This window comes from Anser anser, assembly GCF_964211835.1.
Source record: "Anser anser genome assembly, chromosome: 3".
NCBI classification, from domain to species: Eukaryota; Metazoa; Chordata; class Aves; order Anseriformes; family Anatidae; genus Anser; species Anser anser.
This window is the reverse complement of record NC_139722.1, coordinates 49,335,033-49,354,022: the sequence shown is the minus strand read 5'-3', so window position 1 is coordinate 49,354,022 and position 18,990 is coordinate 49,335,033. Positions and strand designations below refer to the sequence as shown.

Below are 18,990 nucleotides of genomic sequence, written 5' to 3'. Positions count from 1 at the left end.
ACAGAAAGCATCTTTGTGCAGGACATCAAAATCCCTTTGTCCCAAGGCAGGGTCACCTGTAGCTAAGTTGTTCCTTTAAAGTTTGTCTAACCTCATCTTTAAAACCTCTGATGATAGACACTCCACAGCATCCGAGGCAACTCACTTTAGTAGAGATTATTTCTGTTCCCTGGTAAGCAGAGTGCAGTCGAAGAAACTAATCCAGAAATAAAAGGATAAGCATTAAAAGAGCAGTGGAAAGTAATTTAAATTCAATATATTTTTATTCTTTGTAAATACAATGAGTACAACTTTTTAACTTCACAAATCAGTTAATCCACTTTGTACAGGAAAAGTTTTACTCATTCTATGATAGTCCAAGTGCTGATTTTTCTCAGTGCTAGTTTCTAATAACAAATCAAATTTTGAAAAGTACAGCAGCTATCTTTAAATGTTTTTCCTACATGTTTCATACATCAAATAAGCAGCTTATAATGTTTTTGTGTGTGAGAGGGTGTAGGCGAACAAGGCTTCAAAATTAGAACCTGGAGTTTTCTAAGAAGGCATTGGAGACTTTGGGAAATTGTTAGCATTGTATCAGTCAACCACCTTTATTTCTTTGAAATAAAATCCCTTCTGTTGATTTCTTTAGAGTCATTTCACTTCTCTGCACATCTCATTGACAAAGAGTTTGGCCACCGTTGCCTTTGGTTTCAGCACTGTGCCAACGGGACAGCCAGCAGGTCACTGAAGCGGTCATCTCCATTGGATTTGGTTTTGCTGTTTTAGTCTTCCTTTCTTGACTCGGACTTTTTTTCGGGGGTGTGTTTGGGTGGGTGCTTGTGTGTGTAAGAAGAAGGGAAGGTCGGGGAGGAGGTGTGTAAAGCTCTTCTGTCTTGAGATGTTAACCAAACAACGTCCGGTGACGCTGCGTCAAGGATCACCAGCTCATTTTGCAGGAAGAATGGAACTGCTGTCATAAGCTACTTTTTAATCAGTTCTGAAGGCCACTTCATGATGTATTAGAGCAGAAGCAATGTTTTGGTAACCTGGTCTTAAATGTTGCCTACTGTATTAAAACATTTTACCAACATAGGCTACTTTTAAAACAGTTCTGAAGGCCACCACATCTCGCGTTACAACAGAAGCCAAGTTTGGTCACCCAGTTCCAAATACCGAACAAACTAAAGTACCTTCTTTCACATTTTGTCTCGGATCTGCCAGTTAAATGAGAGAATAGCGGAGTCTTTGTTAACTATGACTGGCATCTGAATTGCCTCCATCCTGTACTCACAGGAAAAGCAGCCAAATTCCAACCACTTTCACTTTTTCTGTAGAACAAAGCTTTCTCTCCATGATCTAAATCGCTCTGTTCAGAGCAGCAGAATCATATCTACTGGGGTATTTTTTGTCAATGAGTTTAAAGGCTAAACATTCCCAGGCTTATGCTTCCTGTAGATTTTGTTAGTTGAGGCTTATTCTCCATAGATAAAAGTTCTTCTCAAACTGTCCGTCCTGATTGTTTATTTTAAGGTAATTTATATGTCACTGGATTTGTACATATCTGAAAGCAGTCTTGTAATTGGTACATTCCCAATGGTCTTTTTGAAAAACACTTCTTCTATTGTAGATGGACTAATCGAACGTAAAGCTGGTAAAAGCAATAAAAGTTTTCCAAAACGACAGGGTTGTGTGGGGTACCTGGGAAACAGAGAGAGGAAAAAAGTGTTATTGAAGTTTTTAGATATTTTTTCCAAATAAAATCTTTTACTTTGTAGAAAAAAACAACATCCAGCAAATTGCACAGATGGGCGCTACCTGTGCTAAAACCCTGTTTTGTACTCACATGAGCCAGAAGGCTGACCCCAAGGAAAACTCTCTTAATGGAGGTTAGCAGAATATAGACCAAGGTTTCTGAGTTTTGATTAGCTCCTTTGTTTATTCCCTCAGAGCAGAAGCAATACAGAGGCAGGATCTGCCCTGGTTTGTCTCTCACACAACAACTATGTTCTTGATGCAGTTCAGGGAAGAGCTTGACCTATAATAAATACCCTGTCATTTAAAGTGCAATTTAAACCTAGCTGGATTGTCATGGTAATCATTTTGCCTCCTTCTGGTTGCCTTACACATTTAATAACAATTGACATTTAGAAAGAAATTTTTTGATTAAAGAAGCTGTGTTTTGTCCCCAGGTAATGTATTTGCGTAATAAGATTTTCCATTCTTTCTCCCAGCTTTTGAAACCAACACAACACAGGATATGGAGTCTAGTTGTGCTTACACTGACTTTACGTCGGTGTGATTCTCAAGCCTCTGCATTGTAGTGGTCTCCCTAAAAGAAGGAACAGGTCGTGGAGAAACATCCTGCTCCCCCAGCTGGCCCTCCCTCGTGTCCTACTGAGAGTGACTCCACCGAGATCAAGAGGCTGATACTACTGTCACACTGACAGGATGGTAAATTCAAGACTGAGGATGAAACACAAGCTGAAAACCTTATCCCATTGGAGTCAGTGCAACAGTTCTGTTAGTGGAGCCAGGGTTTCTCCCTTTCTAGAAAAGCTGCCTAAACTTTGATACCCTGAAATGGGAGTTTGAGCTTGTTAGACTTGGTTTACACAGCTAGGTTTTGCTCAGAATATAGGCAGCCTTTCACTGCATTTGTTTCTTTGAGAAAGGTTATCTTTTACCAAAGATACTCTTTAGGCCAGTAGCTAAATATTTCCAGTGATGCAGAAATGGGATGGAAAAGTTGACATGCCTGGAATGAAAAATGTGACTATGTAAAAAAATGTGAAAACCATCTTTCTCTGACTTTTCTCTCCAAGAAGCCCTGGCCCACTGAGTCTCCAGGGAGCAATCTTCATGGGAAAGGCCTCCCATGAGAAAGGGAACAGGTAGCTATGCAGTGGTTATTCTTTTTGCTTTGAACTAGCCATAACTGGACAGTATTTGCCTTTTTGCTCATGTCCCCAGGGCAGGCCATTGCCTTTAGTCCAAACAGAAGTGCTTCAAAGACCACTGCCGCCTAATCTCTGATGTGGAGTTGGCTTCTGCTATAGCTATTAGAGGAGATCAAAGTTTCAGAAGGAAAAGATGGCAAAAAGCTGCCTCTTCACCATTCCACCTGCCACTGTGTTAGCCTCATGGAGCTCCACTGCAGCTAACGGACTGAGGCATGGACTTCCCAAGACCTCTCACAGCTCTCCCCAGTTCTGAACCGCCCAAGCAGCTGGTGCAGAAGGCGTTAGGTGCATTCTTCTGGCCTCTCCGCTGTCCCCCGACTCCAAAGTGGTCCATAGCAGGAGGCTGCTAGCCTGTTCTCAGCCAGCTGTTACAGAGCATGGGTTTGCATTTTGCACAGTATATTTCACCCATTCCTGAGTTCACCTCCATATACTTCATGGGATGCCAGCTACAACTTTTACAGCAATTTTTAAGATTTCTGTACCCTATGAGACTTATACTGGATGAGACAGGTAATCTTTTCTTCCTAAAACAATGATTCTCATCACCCTGCTCTGGCACAAAAATAGGATTCACAAGTTGTGGGTTTTTCAGTTCAACCCGAACACAGACTTTGGATAGCATCTCAGAAGAGCTATTCAGCTTCCTCCTGTCTCAATTTCCTTGTCTACAAAATGGGGGAAATGACATGGGGAAGTGCGTTGGAGATCTTGGGTGAAAAGCACTTACACTGCTGCGGGGTGAGATGTTGAGTGTCACTATTGGCATTGCTTAATAGAATAAAATGTAGAGAAAACCTAGCCTTCTGAAACGCAAAATGCTCCACAGCAGTATCACTTCACAAAGGAAGATACCGCCTTTCACCATTTTCCATTTGTCTGAATAAATCCCATCTTCCTCATTTCATCGGGAAATGCCAAATCCCAGCAGGCTGGCAGTCAATTTGTACTGGCTGTAAAAGCCTGGTCCCCACGGCAGTCAGTGGAAATGTCACCTTCGCTACAGCCAGAGCAGGATTTAGCCCCTACGCCTGCAGGAAGGACTCGAAGGAGGCGCTGCTCACCTACCTGGTGTGAATGTAGCTGTTCAGGGTGAGCTGGGCTTCGTCCTGGAGGGCGGCTATCGCGGCAGCGTTTCGGAAGCTCCTCAGCTCAGAGCCACTGTGTGTCGGCACTGGAAAGCAGATCAGTTACTAGTTCAGCGTGGGTCAAAACAGTTCAGCTGATGCTATCCGTGGGACTTAAGCATTCCCATTAGTCCCCCAGCACTCCATTGTCAGCCTTTAAAAATATGGCACTTACTACTGGAATTTGATTCCAGGAGACCTGTTGGATGATGCAGTGCTACGTCTGGTTTAAAACATAATTTTGGCTTTAAAGTAGCAACCTCAAAGCTATCACGACAGACTAGCGAGAGATTATTTCTGCTTACCAGCTTTAAAAGTGACAATGCATTTGAGACAGGCAAATTCAGTAGCATCTAGCCGGAGTTGTCTAAATCTAGCCACAACCTCCTGTAAAGCCTGTATTTCTGAAATAATTTTATTCAGCTTCTGAGAATCTGTATTGTCACCGTTCATGCCTGAAAGAGAAACAGAAACAGATGAAATAAATAATATTAAAGGCATTTGCTTTATTTTATATTGATTTCTGACAAAATCCTGTGTATCAATATCCATTCTATTGTCACACTTGTCTATCTGGTTCCATGTAAACTGACTATATTGTATGAAAGTTAATATAAAATCTTCTCTTGGATGATAACAAACACAGTAATTTGCATTTAAATGACAATGCAAGCAGTCATGAATACAACAAAACAACATTATTTGCATTTAAATATAGATTTATAAATGACAGGTATGCTCCATTGTTCAGTAGGAATTTGTTATTCTTTACATGTTGGTCTTTTTTCAGTAATGTATTTTTATGGTAATTTTTGTAACAAAGTCATTAAATTGTGCAATTCTTACCAGATACAGCCAGTAGAGTGTTAGCATCAACTGGAATGGCCCATTGTGCTATTCCTAGAACAAACAGTTCTCTCCAAGCATCTTCCAAAAGCATCAGCTGTCATACAATAGATGTACAATATAACATAGTGTATAATTTATAGATTTATAAACAATTTAAATATGTAAATTTCTGTTATTTTAAAAACTACTTTAAATGCTTGTCATGGTATTTTCCCCACAGAATTCGTTAGCTCTTCTCTTAGCTTTTTGAGAAGGTGTCTAGAAATAAGTCCATGCATTGTAGCAAAACACTTGGTGTTGGCTCCCTGTGCACTGTGTTGGACACCAAAAGGGAGCAGAAAGAGAAAGGGGAGTGAGAGCTCCTGCCCCAAAGAGCTCACACATAACAGGAGCACTTGCCTATGTTTTTCAGCCTGACTCCTATCAGCATGGACTCTCCTCTCCGTGGCCATGTAGGGCTGTCCTAGAGCAAGTTGGAAGGGTGCTTTCCTATTGCTCTCTAGGGACTACCCTCGTTTCCCTCGTGAAGGCAGGATTTCTGAAGAAAAGCCTGGAATTGCATCACAGGGTAAGGAACACTGCTATAGATCACATATGTATGTTTAACCCCTTCCTTACTAAGGAAGTCTTCAGCTCTTTCAAGCATAGCATCTACACACACGTACAGTTTCTCAGTGCCACCTATTTTCCTGCTTTTTGCCTAAAATGACTCAGAAATTCTAGTCAGTCAAAGCTGTTTCCTTTCGGAGAGCCTGAGAAGCAGGGCTGGGGAAGCCATCGACAGAGGGAGGAGAAACTTAAATACAGCAACATGCCTCGTGTTTTCAGCTCTTCCTAACAGCACAAAGTGAAGTCACCTAGACAGTGGGCTCTGAACTTAGCATGCCAGCAGCAGCTAAGCTGACAGCACTGCTAGTCCTCTGCAATTTTTGTGCATCGTCTGGCTTTATGGATGATGTGCTTTTTTTGGAAGCAATGCCATTGATTTCCGTGGAGAGGCACTGGTGCATCTGAGGAGACATGACTCCTGATAATGCAGAGCCAGGACAGAAATATTTAGTCTTGAGAGCATCTATGGATTGCTGGCCCGGATCAACTCTTAGGAGGGGTTTGGAGGGCTCCAGTTCAGCAGAAATTCATTAGTTCCCTGGCCCAGCCTAAAGGACATGCTGTGGTGCATACAGATTGCTGGGACATCACATTTCTTGGTAGGGTGGGAGAGATTTCGAGGGCTGAGAATTGTAACGAACTCACAAGGGGGTCATCTGGTGGCTCCATGCAGTGAAAACAGATTGCACAGAACATGCAGCAAAAAAGCAAACCACATTAATATTTCTATGGCCCCTGAAAGTATCAGCAGCTTCTCTTCTTAGGAAGATAGGAAGGAGGGTATATTAGAAAGGTTATGAAAAAGGAAGAACAAACTAAAAAAATAAAAATAAAACCACATCATACCAAATGAATTATTATCTCAGAATCAGATATATGGAAGATATCGATGGCAGAGAAAGCATGCACTAAAAATGAATCCTTTATCCATGTGCGAACACCTAACAGTATTAAGACTTTTAAACCACCTTGTTCTGATCAAAATGGAAGAGCTCTCAGAGTCTCATCGCTACAGGCTTATGCCCGTTTTGTGCCTTTTTGTGCTATGTGCTTTGCAGAACTTCTGCATAACTTGGCTAAGGAAATTGTGACAGGAAAGTATTTCTGTCTCTGTTTACATGTAATTACTGTTTGAAATAATTTAATTGGATTTTACAACACTAGAAGCTGCCCAGATTTTTGTAGGAAATGTGGGGGGAGTCTAGGCACAGCACCAGCCTCAGCTCCGGTCTGAGAGCAGCTGAACCTGCCTGCAAGTCTTCCCTTCCTCCAGATAATCCTGATGGATATACAGGTTTCTGGATGACATAGGAAATGATTTGCCAACCTTTCATTTGCTTTTGTAAAACTTTTTTTGTCATTCATTCATGCAGATACAATGGTAGGGAATGGTGGTTCCTGGAAGATATCAATTTCATATGTTCTTTCTCCCCAGGCGTTTAAAGTCAGAGGACTTTAGAAATAAGAGACTGTCCCAATAGCTGAAGCTTTCTTCATGCCTATGCATAAGTCTGTAAAACCACCAATTAAAATAATTCATGCTGAAGTCATACTCAGCCCTCCTTCTTCAAAGAAACGAGAAATACCAGGCTTTCTGAAGGACCGGTTTTTGCTCCTAAATCAATTCCATCCTGTTGTCGTGACCTTCTCTCGGTGACTTGCATTGGGCCAACCTCTCTGAGGGACAAGCTGGGCAGGTGTGCGGGAGCAACACAGCCATCCGCAGGCTTGTGTTTTGTCAGCAAATTGGCTTCTGCTTATTTCCTTGCCTTTGAGACGAAACAGAGTCCTGGAATCACAATGTCCTTGCCTTTTCAGAAGAGCACGAAACAAAAGCAAAATCCAGGAGAAGGTTTTTAGGCTCTACTCGAGCAGATGTCAGGGATACAAAAAGAGAAATTCAGACGTTTACAGCTGGGCCATTGTCAAATTAAATAGTGCGGTGGCAGTGTTATAAAAATCAACTGTCTGATTATTCACGAAATAAGGTGATTAAAATCAGAGTTGTTTCTTCTCCAGCTCTCCTGAATGTGACGGGGGAATCATGTGGAAAAAGGCCCGTGTCAGAGCTTCAGAGCAGAGCAGCTCTGAAAGTCGGCTAGCGGTGAGGTCCAGTGAGTAAAGGTGATGTTGAGGAGAGGCTGGGATTTTAACATGTGAGTAATTCACTAAGGGGAGCCCCTGGAAGTGGACCAGGCAGTGGGTCACTTAAAGACAAGGGGAGCACTCTGCTGTCTATGGCAGGTGAGCAGGCCTTGCTCTTTGAGGTGCATTTGTCACGTGCAGTGGAGACTTCTCGTGCTCCCAAATCCTGCTGTCTCCCTGCTCTCCACACAAACAGAGGTGACTTTTGGGAAATGCATCCTTATTATGCTGAATGAGGCCTCCTCCTTTGCTTCTTCAGCTTCCTGTGGACACTGTTGCTTGCTGTGGACATGGCTGGCCTAGAGATGGATCCGGCCCCTTCCTGTGCCCAGAGGCCCTGCTGAAGCAGCACCCTGGCTGCTTCTTCTTGATGTCGGGGCCTGTTTCTTCAGCTGCTTCATGTGGCGGATCCGGCGCTTCATAGGAGCAACAGCAGCGGGAGACAGCAGTAGAAAGCAGCATGCTGACCTGGGGCTGCTGCCTTCCTAAAGGTGGCTGCCTAAGGCCTGTGTAACCCCTGGGCCTACCCCATCCCTCCCCTCAGCTGGAGCTGAGTGGAGTCTAATCTGTCCTCGTTTGTCTACCCTAATGACAGGGATTTCAAAATGGGGGTCTGGTGCTAGAAAAAGGACTGTTCAATATACCTTATGCCTTAGTTAGAAACCCCTCTTGGTTTCCTAAGAAGTTCTTTCCTTCTGTTCAGAATCTGTATTTGCATATGAACCACAACCTTCCCCCCTGGAACCTAACTGGTTCCTCTGGTGACTGGTGTATGTGACACCTAAGGCACAACATCTCTAGTTACCATTTTGTGAAATTAGCTCAGCCGTATCAAAGTGTTAGGTATCTTTTTTTTTTGATTGGAGCTTTGCGTAGATTTCCCCCCTTCCATTTTGTAATTATCTGATTACTTTTTTAAAATTAGTGCGTTTTACAAGGCACACAGAGTCCTCATCAAGAATCAAGTCATTAAGAAATTGCTTCAGCTCATACGGTTCACATGTGATTTACTTGAGGCAAAGGCAAATTGTCATAGAGGAAAACAAGACAAATTAGGGAAGATTTTAATTAACGGTGAAAAATATTGGGGGCTGGCCAAATTTTGCTTCCACTATATTGGAGTAATTGTAATGTAAGTTCACTGAAACCAACGTGAACAAGAAAAAAATGTTGACTAGGTGAAAAATTATGTGGAGAGGAGAGGAGAGGAGAGGAGAGGAGAGGAGAGGAGAGGAGAGGAGAGGAGAGGAGAGGAGAGGAGAGGAGAGGAGAGGAGAGGAGAGGAGAGGAGAGGAGAGGAGAGGAGAGGAGAGGAGAGGAGAGGAGAGGAGAGGAGAGGAGAGGAGAGGAGAGGAGAGGAGAGGAGAGGAGAGGAGAGGAGAGGAGAGGAGAGGAGAGGAGAGGAGAGGAGAGGAGAGGAGAGGAGAGGAGAGGAGAGGAGAGGAGAGGAGAGGAGAGGAGAGGAGAGGAGAGGAGAGGAGAGGAGAGGTGTGAGGGAGGGAATGATCTTCAGAAATCACCTCACTCATATCCTGGTCTGTATGCTTAACTAAGCAAATCTCACTGAGAAAATAAGATATTGTCTCCCATTTTATGGTAGAAAAAGTTGAGACACAAGTAATTTCTAAATTAGTGTCTGGTTTTTTTTGTTTGTTTTCTGTTTTTTGTTTTATTTTTAGAGACAGACTGGATCTCTGCCCTGAACTTCAGAGCTGTTTAGGTCCATGACAGATATAAAGGTCCAGGTCTGAAGGTTCAGGACCCAACCTGTGCTCTGAGCCTTCTGTATCAGGCAGGCCCGACTGATGCCACTCCATCTGTAGGTGCCTTACCTGGTCTTGTAGGGACAAGGTGGAGAAGGCTGGGACGCTCTTGGCCCACTTGATGCTCATGAACAGAAGTCTGGCTGCTGACTCACAGACAGATTCGGTGGCCACTTCATAGAGATACATGGGGGTGCCATTGACTTCGTGTGGATACTAATGTCAAAAGCAAAATAAAGCAACATCATACAATGTCACCAAGGCAGCCTGATCATCCTCTCCCATACAGCTGCTGTTCAGCGAATCACGCTCGTGCCCCGTACACGATGTGCACTCTCTTGTTCTGCAACCAGATGGCATTGCTTTCAGCGGGCCCCCTCCACACCACTCTGAGCTGCTCGTCTGTGGATGGGCTGCACTACAGGAACAGTTCACCGGAGGGTGTTGAAGGGGAAAGGAAATTACTACATCAGGGAAAAAACTATTCAATACGGTGTCATCCTTTCCCTGTTACAGAGCGGCAGCCTCTGGTGGAAGAGTTACAAGAATGTGAGTTTGATTAAGGATTTGTATTTTATAATCTGTGCTTCAGAGGCTGCTTCAGCAGCCCAGTGTCGCACAGCAGAGCAGTGAGCACACGTGGAGCCTCACCCTTTGTCTAGCTCCCTGACTGCAACAGGCTGTAAGCAGATGCATGGAGCTAACCATACCCACCTACAGCACTTGCAGGACTGGAACGGAGTTACGTTTTCAAGCATGTAGTATGTTTACTAGCTAAATAATTTCTGATTCAGCATTTTTCAAATTATAATTTAAAACTATATGTGATGATCGTGTTCATGACACCAAGCTACCAACTGGAAATGCAGAACTATTTAAGTGGTCTGCTGTCCAATTTTCTAGGTGCTGGAAATACGCAAAATGTAATTGCAAATGGCTTGACAAAGATTCCCTGGTGGCTCATTCCTGTGCAGCTGCGGCCGTGCAGGCTGATTAGGAAGTGTCACAGCCAAGAAGACAGCCTAGATATGCTTGTCTGTGTGGACAAGCTGCATACTTTGGTCAGCACAGATAGCGCTTTGTGGGCTACACCACCGTGGAGCTCAGCTTTTTGCCAAGGGAAGCTCAGTGAGCTCATCCTCATGCAGTGAGGTTTAAAACTGACTTGCGGATGGGCTGCAGGCAGGAGGAGCGGGTTATCAGCTGGTCCTTCGGCACCCTCCATCCTGTTGGGGCCTCTCAACCCTTCCACTCGCGTCTCCAGAGCTCTTAGGGACATAAAAACAGAGTCCCCACCACAACCCACAGCACCTCACGCCTTGCTCTTCGCCAAGTACCCCTGGGGGCCGGTGCAGGGTCTGACCTTTGGGGTGGGCTGTGCCAGGCCCACCAGGGCCTGCCTCTCGGGGGTGCCAGCGACGGCGGCCAGCTCCAGGCCGTGGGGCTCCAGCTGGGAGACGGCAGTGAAGAAGGCGGGCGCCGGCAGGGCGGCGGCAGGGAAATGTGGGGCGCCGCCGCTCTCCTCCTTGTGCCCGCGGAAGTAGAGGGCCACCTGCTTCCGTATCGTCGACGTCCGGGGACCCCGCTCGTGCTGCACGGCTGCGGGACACCGAGGAGAGGCGGTGACCCCAACGGTGCCCCTGCTTGGATGGGGTCCCCTCCTCCCCAAGTCCTTCCCACTGCCAGCCCCCACCCGCTGCTGGGGGTCCCCCATCACCGGGGGCGACCCGAGGGAAGGAAGGGGGGGGTCCCTTGGGGTGGGCGCCCTTGACCCCCTCCCCTTTCGGGGGTCCAGCCCCACCGAGGCGGCAGGTACCGTCTTTGTTCATGTTGACTTCCAAGCACTTCTTCAGCCGGCAGGCCCGGCACTGGTTCCTGTGCGTCTTGTCCACCGGGCAGCCCCCCTGCAAGGCAGAGGGACGTCGGGTCGAGCCAAGCCGAGCCAAGCCGAGCCGGGCCAAGCCGGGCCGAGCCTTCAGCACCCGAGACAGCGACAGTGGCGGCCTCCCGGGGCTCCCCGGTGTCCCCCGGGGCTGGCTCGGGGTGCAGGGTGTCTAGGGGGAGGTGCGCAGCCTACCTGGTTCCCCGATTTGCACACATAGGTCCTATTCCTCCTGATGCTCCGCTTGAAAAACCCCGAGCACCCATCGCAGGCGTACACCCCGTAGTGCTTCCCGGAGCTGCGGTCCCCGCACACTTTGCAGGGGATGTCCAAAATGCGACCTGAAAGCGGAGGAGGGAGGGAGGGGGGGAGAGAGGGAGCGCTAAGCAGCCTGACCTCCGGAGGGATTAGCCCCGGAGCTGCGGTACAAGCAAATAATGAAGTGATTTTATAGCCAACTTTCTTTTCCTTGAGCAAGTGTCAGTTTTCCACAATGAGCATTATTCATGCACCGCTACGTTTATTCGGAGCTCCTGTAATCGCCGGGACCCGCTTTGCAAGGGGAGCTTGCGGCTGCGGGTGGGGGGGCAGCGGGCTTTGGGGGCGTTCCTCCCGCTCCTGGCGCTCCGCGAAGCGCTGGGCAGGAGAGCGAGCCGGGTCAGAAAGCCAAACAAAATCGAGCGGCCGGGAGCCGAAGGGACCTCCTCGTCCCCGCCGCAAGCCCGGGCACCGGGGCCGGGAGCGGCGCGCAGGAGGCGGGGGGCCGGCACCCGAGGGGCAGCGGCGGGGGGAGACACCCCGGGCACCCCCGGGGCAGAGCTGAGACCGGCCCCGGCAGCGCCCAGAGAGGAGAAAAAGCTGCAGGAGAGGCGCTGGGCCCCTACCGAGGGTCCCGCTAAACCCCGCTGGGCGCCTGACTTCCCTCTGCCCTTCTGCTTTTCCTTTTCATTTTCTTTTTTTTTTTTCTTTTGTTTTTAACTTTCCTTTCTTTCCTTTCCTTTCCTTTCCTTTCCTTTCCTTTCCTTTCCTTTCCTTTCCTTTCCTTTCCTTTCCTTTCCTTTCTTTCCTTTCCTTTCCTTTCCTTTCCTTTCCTTTCCTTTCCTTTTCCTTTTCCTTTCCTTTTCCTTTTCCTTTCCTTTCCTTTCCTTTCCTTTCCTTTCCTTTCCTTTCCTTTCCTTTCCTTTCCTTTCCTTTCCTTTCCTTTCCTTTCCTTCTTTCCATTCCTTTCCTTTCCTTTCCTTTCCTTTCCTTTCCTTTCCTTTCCTTTCCTTTCCTTTTCCTTTCCTTTCCTTTCCTTTCTTTCCTTTCCTTTCCTTTCCTTTCCTTTCCTTTCCTTTCCTTCTTTTCTCCTCTACTTTTTCTCCTCTTTTTCTTCTTTTCTTTTTTCTCCTTTTCTTTCTTTTCTTTTCTTTTCTTTTCTTTTCTTTTCTTTTTCTTTTCTTTTCTTTTCTTTTCTTTTCTTTTCTTTTCTTTTCTTTCTTTTCTTTTCTCTTCTCTTCTCTCTCTTCTCTTCTCTTCTCTTCTCTTCTCTTCTCTTCTCTTCTCTTCTCTTCTCTTCTCTTCTCTTCTCTTCTCTTCTCTTCTCTTCTCTTCTCTTCTCTTCTCTTCTCTTCTCTTCTCTTCTCTTCTCTTTACTTTTTCCTCTCCTCTCCTCTCCTCTCCTCTCCTCTCCTCTCCTCTCCTCTCCTCTCCTCTCCTCTCCTCTCCTCTCCTCTCCTCTCCTCTCCTCTCCCCTTCCCCTCCAGGCCCCCCAGACCCCCCTACCACCACTACCCCGACCCCAGCCCCCTCCCCAAGCCGCCCCCCCTTTGTTAGGGCGCTGCGCCGGGGGCTGGATGCTGGCCGGGGGCTCCTGGGGCTCCCTGGAGACTTTGGGAGCCCGGGATGCTTTCAGACATGTCTGCGCTGGGGCTCTAAGACAATGCCTGCCGGCAGACAATGGGGACATTAGATAAAGTGTTAACTTAATGATTTTGCCCATTGAAACTCGTTTGACTGCCTCCAATGAGCACAAGCTGCCAGCTTCTCCCCTAAATGAGACCCGACAGCTGCTATACACAGCTCGGCTAGAGGGCCGGGGATTAGGTTAGGGACTGCGGGCGGGAGGGGGGGCGGCGGGGGGGAGAGGTTAAAGAATAGAAAACTTTTTTTACGCAATTAATAACGGGGGCAGCCCCCGGCCCCCACCCCGCCCCGCTGCCCGCGAGCTTTGGAGCCGCAGGTAGGAGCCCGTGGGGAGGGCTGGGGCCAGGGCACGGCTCCCGGGAGTGTGTAATTACAAGCCCTCCTTGCCACCTGCCTATTGGGGCACCAGTGACCCGTCAAAAAGTGTAGCATGGGAATTCGGATACCGCACAATGCCAACGGGGGAAAGCGCTCGACTTCCCTCCCCGGCCCTCGGCATCCTCGGGGAGACGGTCCCCACGCACACACACACACACACACACACAAAGGAGGAGGAGGAGGAGGAGGAGGAGGAGGAGGAGGAGGAGGAGGAGGGGCAGGCTGGGGGTGGGGGGAAGCCCCAGGGGCTGCACAGGCAGCGGAGCATCCCCGTGCCGAGCCCGTCACCAGCCGGCCCCAGCGCCCGACCCCGGCCCGCCGTGGGAACCCCGAAGGCGGCTGGGTTTGGCAGCCCTTCCCCGCGAGGGTTTTAAGCCTGGGAACCCCTTAAAATTAAAAAATTAAAAAATAAAAAAAAAAATCGCTTGCGTTATACACGCACGTATATACGCGGCTATAGGTACCATAGATGCTCCGTGTAGGATTTACGCAGCCACATCCGTAAAAACCGAGCAGCCGGAGCAACAACCCCAGCTGGCTGCGGCCGTCGGAGCGCCGGGAGGAAGGGGCAGGCGGGGGGGACACGGCAGAGGAGCCGCCCGATCCCACCCCATCCCATCCCATCCCATCCCATCCCATCCCATCCCATCCCATCCCATCCCATCCCATCCCATCCCACCCCACCCCATCCCACCCCATCCCACCCGTCCCATCCCACCCGTCCCGTCCCCACGTCCCGTCCCGCAGCGCCGAGGCTTTTAGGAGAAAACTTTCGGGCAGAGCAAAATATGAATTAAAAGAGCCGGGGGGTGGGAAGAGAATCTTAACTTGCCACGGGGTGATGAGGTGAGTTTAAAAGCGCCCCGCTCCCCCAGGTACGGCTCCGTCCCAGAAGCCCAGCGCTAAGGAAATGGGATTTCTGCTCGGCTGGGAAAGCGTTTTGAACATCCCCCCGCCGGGGGGTCCCCGGGGGCTCTTTTTTTTTTTTTTTTGTGTGTGTGTGTGTGTGTCATAATTGCTTAAAGGATATATGGCAGCCCCGATTACTGTAATTACCATCAGAGGCTGTTGAAAGAAGTTAGGCTGGGCTCGGGGGGCGGCGGGACGGGGTCTCGCTGCCCACCCAGGCAGACACGGGCGGAGAGGCCGGGCCGGGCCCCCCCAGAGCCCGGGACAGCGCCTGTCGTGTCGCCGTCCCCCCGAGGCCTGGAGGGCTGGGGGACAGGGGTGACACAGGAGGGGCTTGGGGCCGGATTCAGCGGCGGGAGGGCGGTGGCAGGAGGTCGGAGGCGCAGCCCCGCGGCCTCTGGGGCTCCCTTCGCAAAATGTCCGCGGCGGAGGCTGCGCCCTCCTTCGGGGCACGGGCCCCCGGCCTCCCCCTGCCCCTTCCCCAGCGCCCACCCGAGGACTCGCCGGGCCCGATCCCCCCCCCCACCCCCCCAGCGGCCTCTGCAGCCTGCGGGGAGCCCCCCAGGACCCCCCCAGGACCCTCCCCTTGGCCCAGGGGGAGGCAGAGGAGGCGAAGGCCGAGGCGGGTCAGCCTGACGGAGGGACAAGAAGGAGGCCTTGGGGCGGCGGGGGCAGGTACCTCCGCCGGTCCCCTCCCGGCTCGGCCTCAATTATTATTTATTATTATTTTTTTTTTTTTTTCCTCCTCTCTGCAACACCGGGAGCCTGCCCGAGAGGAAATAAACGTCCGGTCCATCACTTGTCAGACATTAAATCGGATTGGGTATCCCCCCCCCTTTGTCACTGACTCCATCCATATTGCCCCCTCCGAAAGTCCCGTCGGGATTACCGCGACCGAGCCGCGCTGCGAGGCCGGCTGCTCATGCTTTAAATTCCCCAGTTATGAGGCGCACGGATTTAGGATTAAGGGAAATGTGACTTTTAAGTTCTTTGCTGCTTTCCCCGTCGCAGGGTTGTTTGGTGCCGCTGGAAACGGCGTGCGAAAAGCACTGCGGCGAAATCCTCCCCCGGCGGCGCGGCGCGAGCGGAGTTCGCAACTCTCTAAAGAAACGGTCACCCCCCCCCCCCAAAGGAGCCCCCCAAAAAATCCGCCGGCTCGGGTCAGCTCCGTGGTGCCCCCCAAACCCCGAATTTCCCCCCGAGCCCCGACAGCGAGCAGCCCGCGCCCCGCCGCCGCAGCCCCCTCCAGCCCCCGGGGGCCGCCGCTGCCGGGGGTCGGCTCCGCACCCCGCTTCGGGGGGGGCTCGGGGAGCCTTGGGGGGGGGCTTGGGGGGGCAGCCCCCGGCCCAGGCTCCTTCGGGGGAGCCGGGATCCTATATATTCGTTGCCGCTCCGGAGGGAAATACAAGATTTTTTTTTTCTTTTTTTTTTTTTCCCCCTATTTCGGGGGGTGCGGATCCAAAGCACAGCCTGCCCCCCCCCAAATCCCTCCCCTCCGCCTCCCCTTCCCCCCCCCCCCCCTCCCCGGGCCAGGCTGCAAAGCCGTGCCCGGGGATGCTGCTCGGAGCCTCGGGCGCGTTATTACCCACTTGTTGATCCCGCCGGCTTGCTCATGCTCGAAGCCCCCCGGGAGCCGCGAAGTCGGGGCGAAGTGTCGGGGCCCCCCCTCGGGCGGGCAGGTGCCTCCCCTCGGGCTTCTCACTGCTGCGGGGGCCGGCACATCCTCGCCGCCGCCCGCCCGGCGATGTCCTCCTCCCGAGGAGCGAAAAAGAAGGGGGGAAATTTTTTTTTTTTTTTTAAAAAAAAAAAAAGGAAAAGAAACGAAATTGACCCAAAGTTGGAGCCCCCCCCCCCGCCGACTGATGCTCGCGGGACCCCGGCAGGGTGCGGGGGGTGCGAGTGGGCTCTCCACCGCGCTCCTGGGAGGCAGAGCAGCGAGGACAACAATGAGGAGGAGGAGGAGAAGGTAGGACGGGGAGCGGGGAGCCGCCGAGCGCCTCGGAGCAGCGAGCCGGGGAGATCAGAGCCGGGCGAAATAAGGCGAGGGGGGAAAAGGCGTCAGAGGAGGCTGTCTCTGCCTCCCCGAAAGTGAGCGGTCTGCAAAGGGAAAAGGTTTCCAGAAGTTCATCGCGCCCCGGCTGACTTCGAGCTTTCGGAGCTCCGGGCTTCGGCCCCTCTAATAGCGGCGGAGGGGCTGTGACAGGCGGCGGGGAGGGGACGGCCGGGGAGGGCAGGGGACGCCCCTCGCCCACCGAGCTTCCCTCTCGCTTTCCCCCCAAAATCCTGGCGGCGCCTGACGTCACCGAGCGGCGGCGCGGGGAGGGGGGCAGGGAGGGGGTTAAATGCTAATGATGTTAATGAACCTCCGAGCGGCTCCCCCCTCCAAAAAATAAAAAAAAAAATAAAAAAAAAATAAATAAATAAATAAATGAAACCACCCGGCGGCTGCCGAGGCCATTCAGCCTCCTCGCTCCCCCTGGGCCCCCACTGCCAGAAAATGCGACCCTCCCCTAAAAAAAAAAAAAAAAGAAAAAAGAAAAAACATAAACGAAGGGAAAGGAAAAAAAAATGAGACAAAAGAAAAAGAGCAAGGAGGGATAAAGATCCCGTTTCTTCTATGTTTCCCCGCGGCGAGGTGCCTGCGGTTCGCCCTTGTCCTCGCCGCGGGGCTCCGCGGGAGCATCCCGCAGGCTGCGCCCCGCTCGTTGCGGCGGGGAGCAAGGCGGGAGGGCTTTTTTTCCCCCCCCCCAGGGGACAGCTTTGCCCTGCCCCAGCTTGGGAAATCCCTGCACGTCCCGAAGTGCCCGGAGCCGAAGTCGCGGCGTCTGCCTTTGCGGAGCTGGGCAGGAGGAAGAGGAGGGCCTGGCCCCGCAGCGCTGGGGTGCCCGAGCCTTCCTCCCCCGAGCCGTGCCCGGCCTTTTGCTTTAATTTTTCACCTTCACCTTCCTCCCTGCTGCATCCCTCCCGCGGCTGCAGCGTGCCCAAGGGAAGGAGGCCAGGAATCGTCCTAGGGAGCACTGTTCCAGCATCCCCGGGGAGTTGCTCCAGGAGGCCCCAGAAAGCAAAGAAACGGGAGGAAAGGGAGATGCAGGCGGATTTTCACTCCTCCAGGAGGCAGGGAAAGGGTCACCTTCTTGGGCGACGGCCAAAGCACCAGGGGAGGAGAGGACGGGGCCACATTAGCAGGGCCCGGAGGCCAAAGCCGGGTTAATTGGCAGCAGGGCCCAAACCCGGCCCTGGGCACCCCCTGCACGAGCTGCTCCAAAGGTGAAAAAGAAGAGGTCAAACTATCTGCCTCTCGGCCAGAGCTCCTCTAACATGCCCAGAGAAGAGCTCTCCCAGCCCCAGCTCTTCACGGTCAAAGCTGTTTCCATGGGCATTCGTTGGAGATGTAGCCCAACTGCAGCGAGGCAGGGAATTATATTTAGCATTCAGTAATTACCATTTTTGCCATTATTACCACTTAGCATTTACCGTCGTATTTAGCTTTTTGTTTATTAGGCAGCCCCACATAAACAGAGGATGCTAATACAGTAATGGAAGTTACTGCCTCCTCATAATGCCTCGGAAGTACAAATGGTTATCAGCCCTCTGCAGAAGTGGCACGCGCTCCCTTTCCACTAAACTTCCTTTTGGGGTGCTGGGCTGTGGCTACCTGTAAGTGGTGGTGACACTTCTCACTGCTGTGCCACAGCCTCAGGCATCTTTCCTTCTGTCGGCGTCTTAGCAGAAAGGAGATCTTGATGCGTGACCCATCCTTAAGTGCACTGCTTCTGTCTTTCCCTTGCTTGTGTTCTCTGTTCTTCGGATGTGGCACCAAAAAAGTCTTCAGTGAACAAAGGAATGGGAAGGGAAAGGGAGAGGGAAAGGAAGAGGGAAAGGGAGAGGGCAAAAGAAAGGGAAAGGGAAGGGGAAAGGAAAAGGGGAAGGGCAAGGGCAAGGGCAAGGGCAAGGGCAAGGGGAAAGGAGAGAGGAAGAGAAGAGAAGAGAAGAGAAGAGAAGAGAAGAGAAGAGAAGAGAAGAGAAGAGAAGAGAAGAGAAGAGAAGAGAAGAGAAGAGAAGAGAAGAGAAGAGAAGAGAAGAGAAGAGAAGAGAAGAGAAGAGAAGAGAAGAGAAGAGAAGAGAAGAGAAGAGAAGAGAAGAGAAGAGAAGAGAAGAGAAGAAGGGGAAAAGCTTAAGCTGCCATAGGTGTATTAATGTAGCAGAAGAGTACACAGATATGTTGTTTTCTTGTGTTTCTCTCCATGGGAAACAGTTGGGTAAGATCAGGCAAACCTGACATACCTTTTTTTCTTCAAAGGTGCTGAGGCAGGAAAAGAGAACTATTTTCTCCTGGGAGGAGGAACCATTATTCCTTTGGGGTGCATGAGGAACTGCCCCCAGTTCCCTCCCCTGCTATAGGTGTCAGGAAGGAGACCAGGAGGCCCCAGGGTGTTCCAGCACAACTGGGGCACCGCAGTGATCGCAACAGCACACTCATG

At 50.6% G+C, this 18,990-nt stretch overlaps 1 protein-coding gene across 1 annotated transcript; it reads right to left on the bottom strand.

The window, feature by feature from the left end:
- Positions 1-244: 244 nt before the first annotated feature.
- NR2E1 (nuclear receptor subfamily 2 group E member 1) lies at positions 245-16,237 on the bottom strand. Its single transcript, XM_083830193.1, has 9 exons — positions 16,099-16,237; positions 11,513-11,658; positions 11,252-11,339; positions 10,799-11,034; positions 9,505-9,651; positions 4,916-5,012; positions 4,375-4,524; positions 4,011-4,116; positions 245-1,680 (listed from the first exon to the last, which is right to left on the bottom strand). The coding sequence occupies exons 1-9, from the start codon at positions 16,121-16,123 to the stop codon at positions 1,518-1,520; spliced, it is 1,158 nt and encodes a 385-aa protein (XP_083686319.1). The 5' UTR covers positions 16,124-16,237; the 3' UTR covers positions 245-1,517.
- Positions 16,238-18,990: the final 2,753 nt, after the last annotated feature.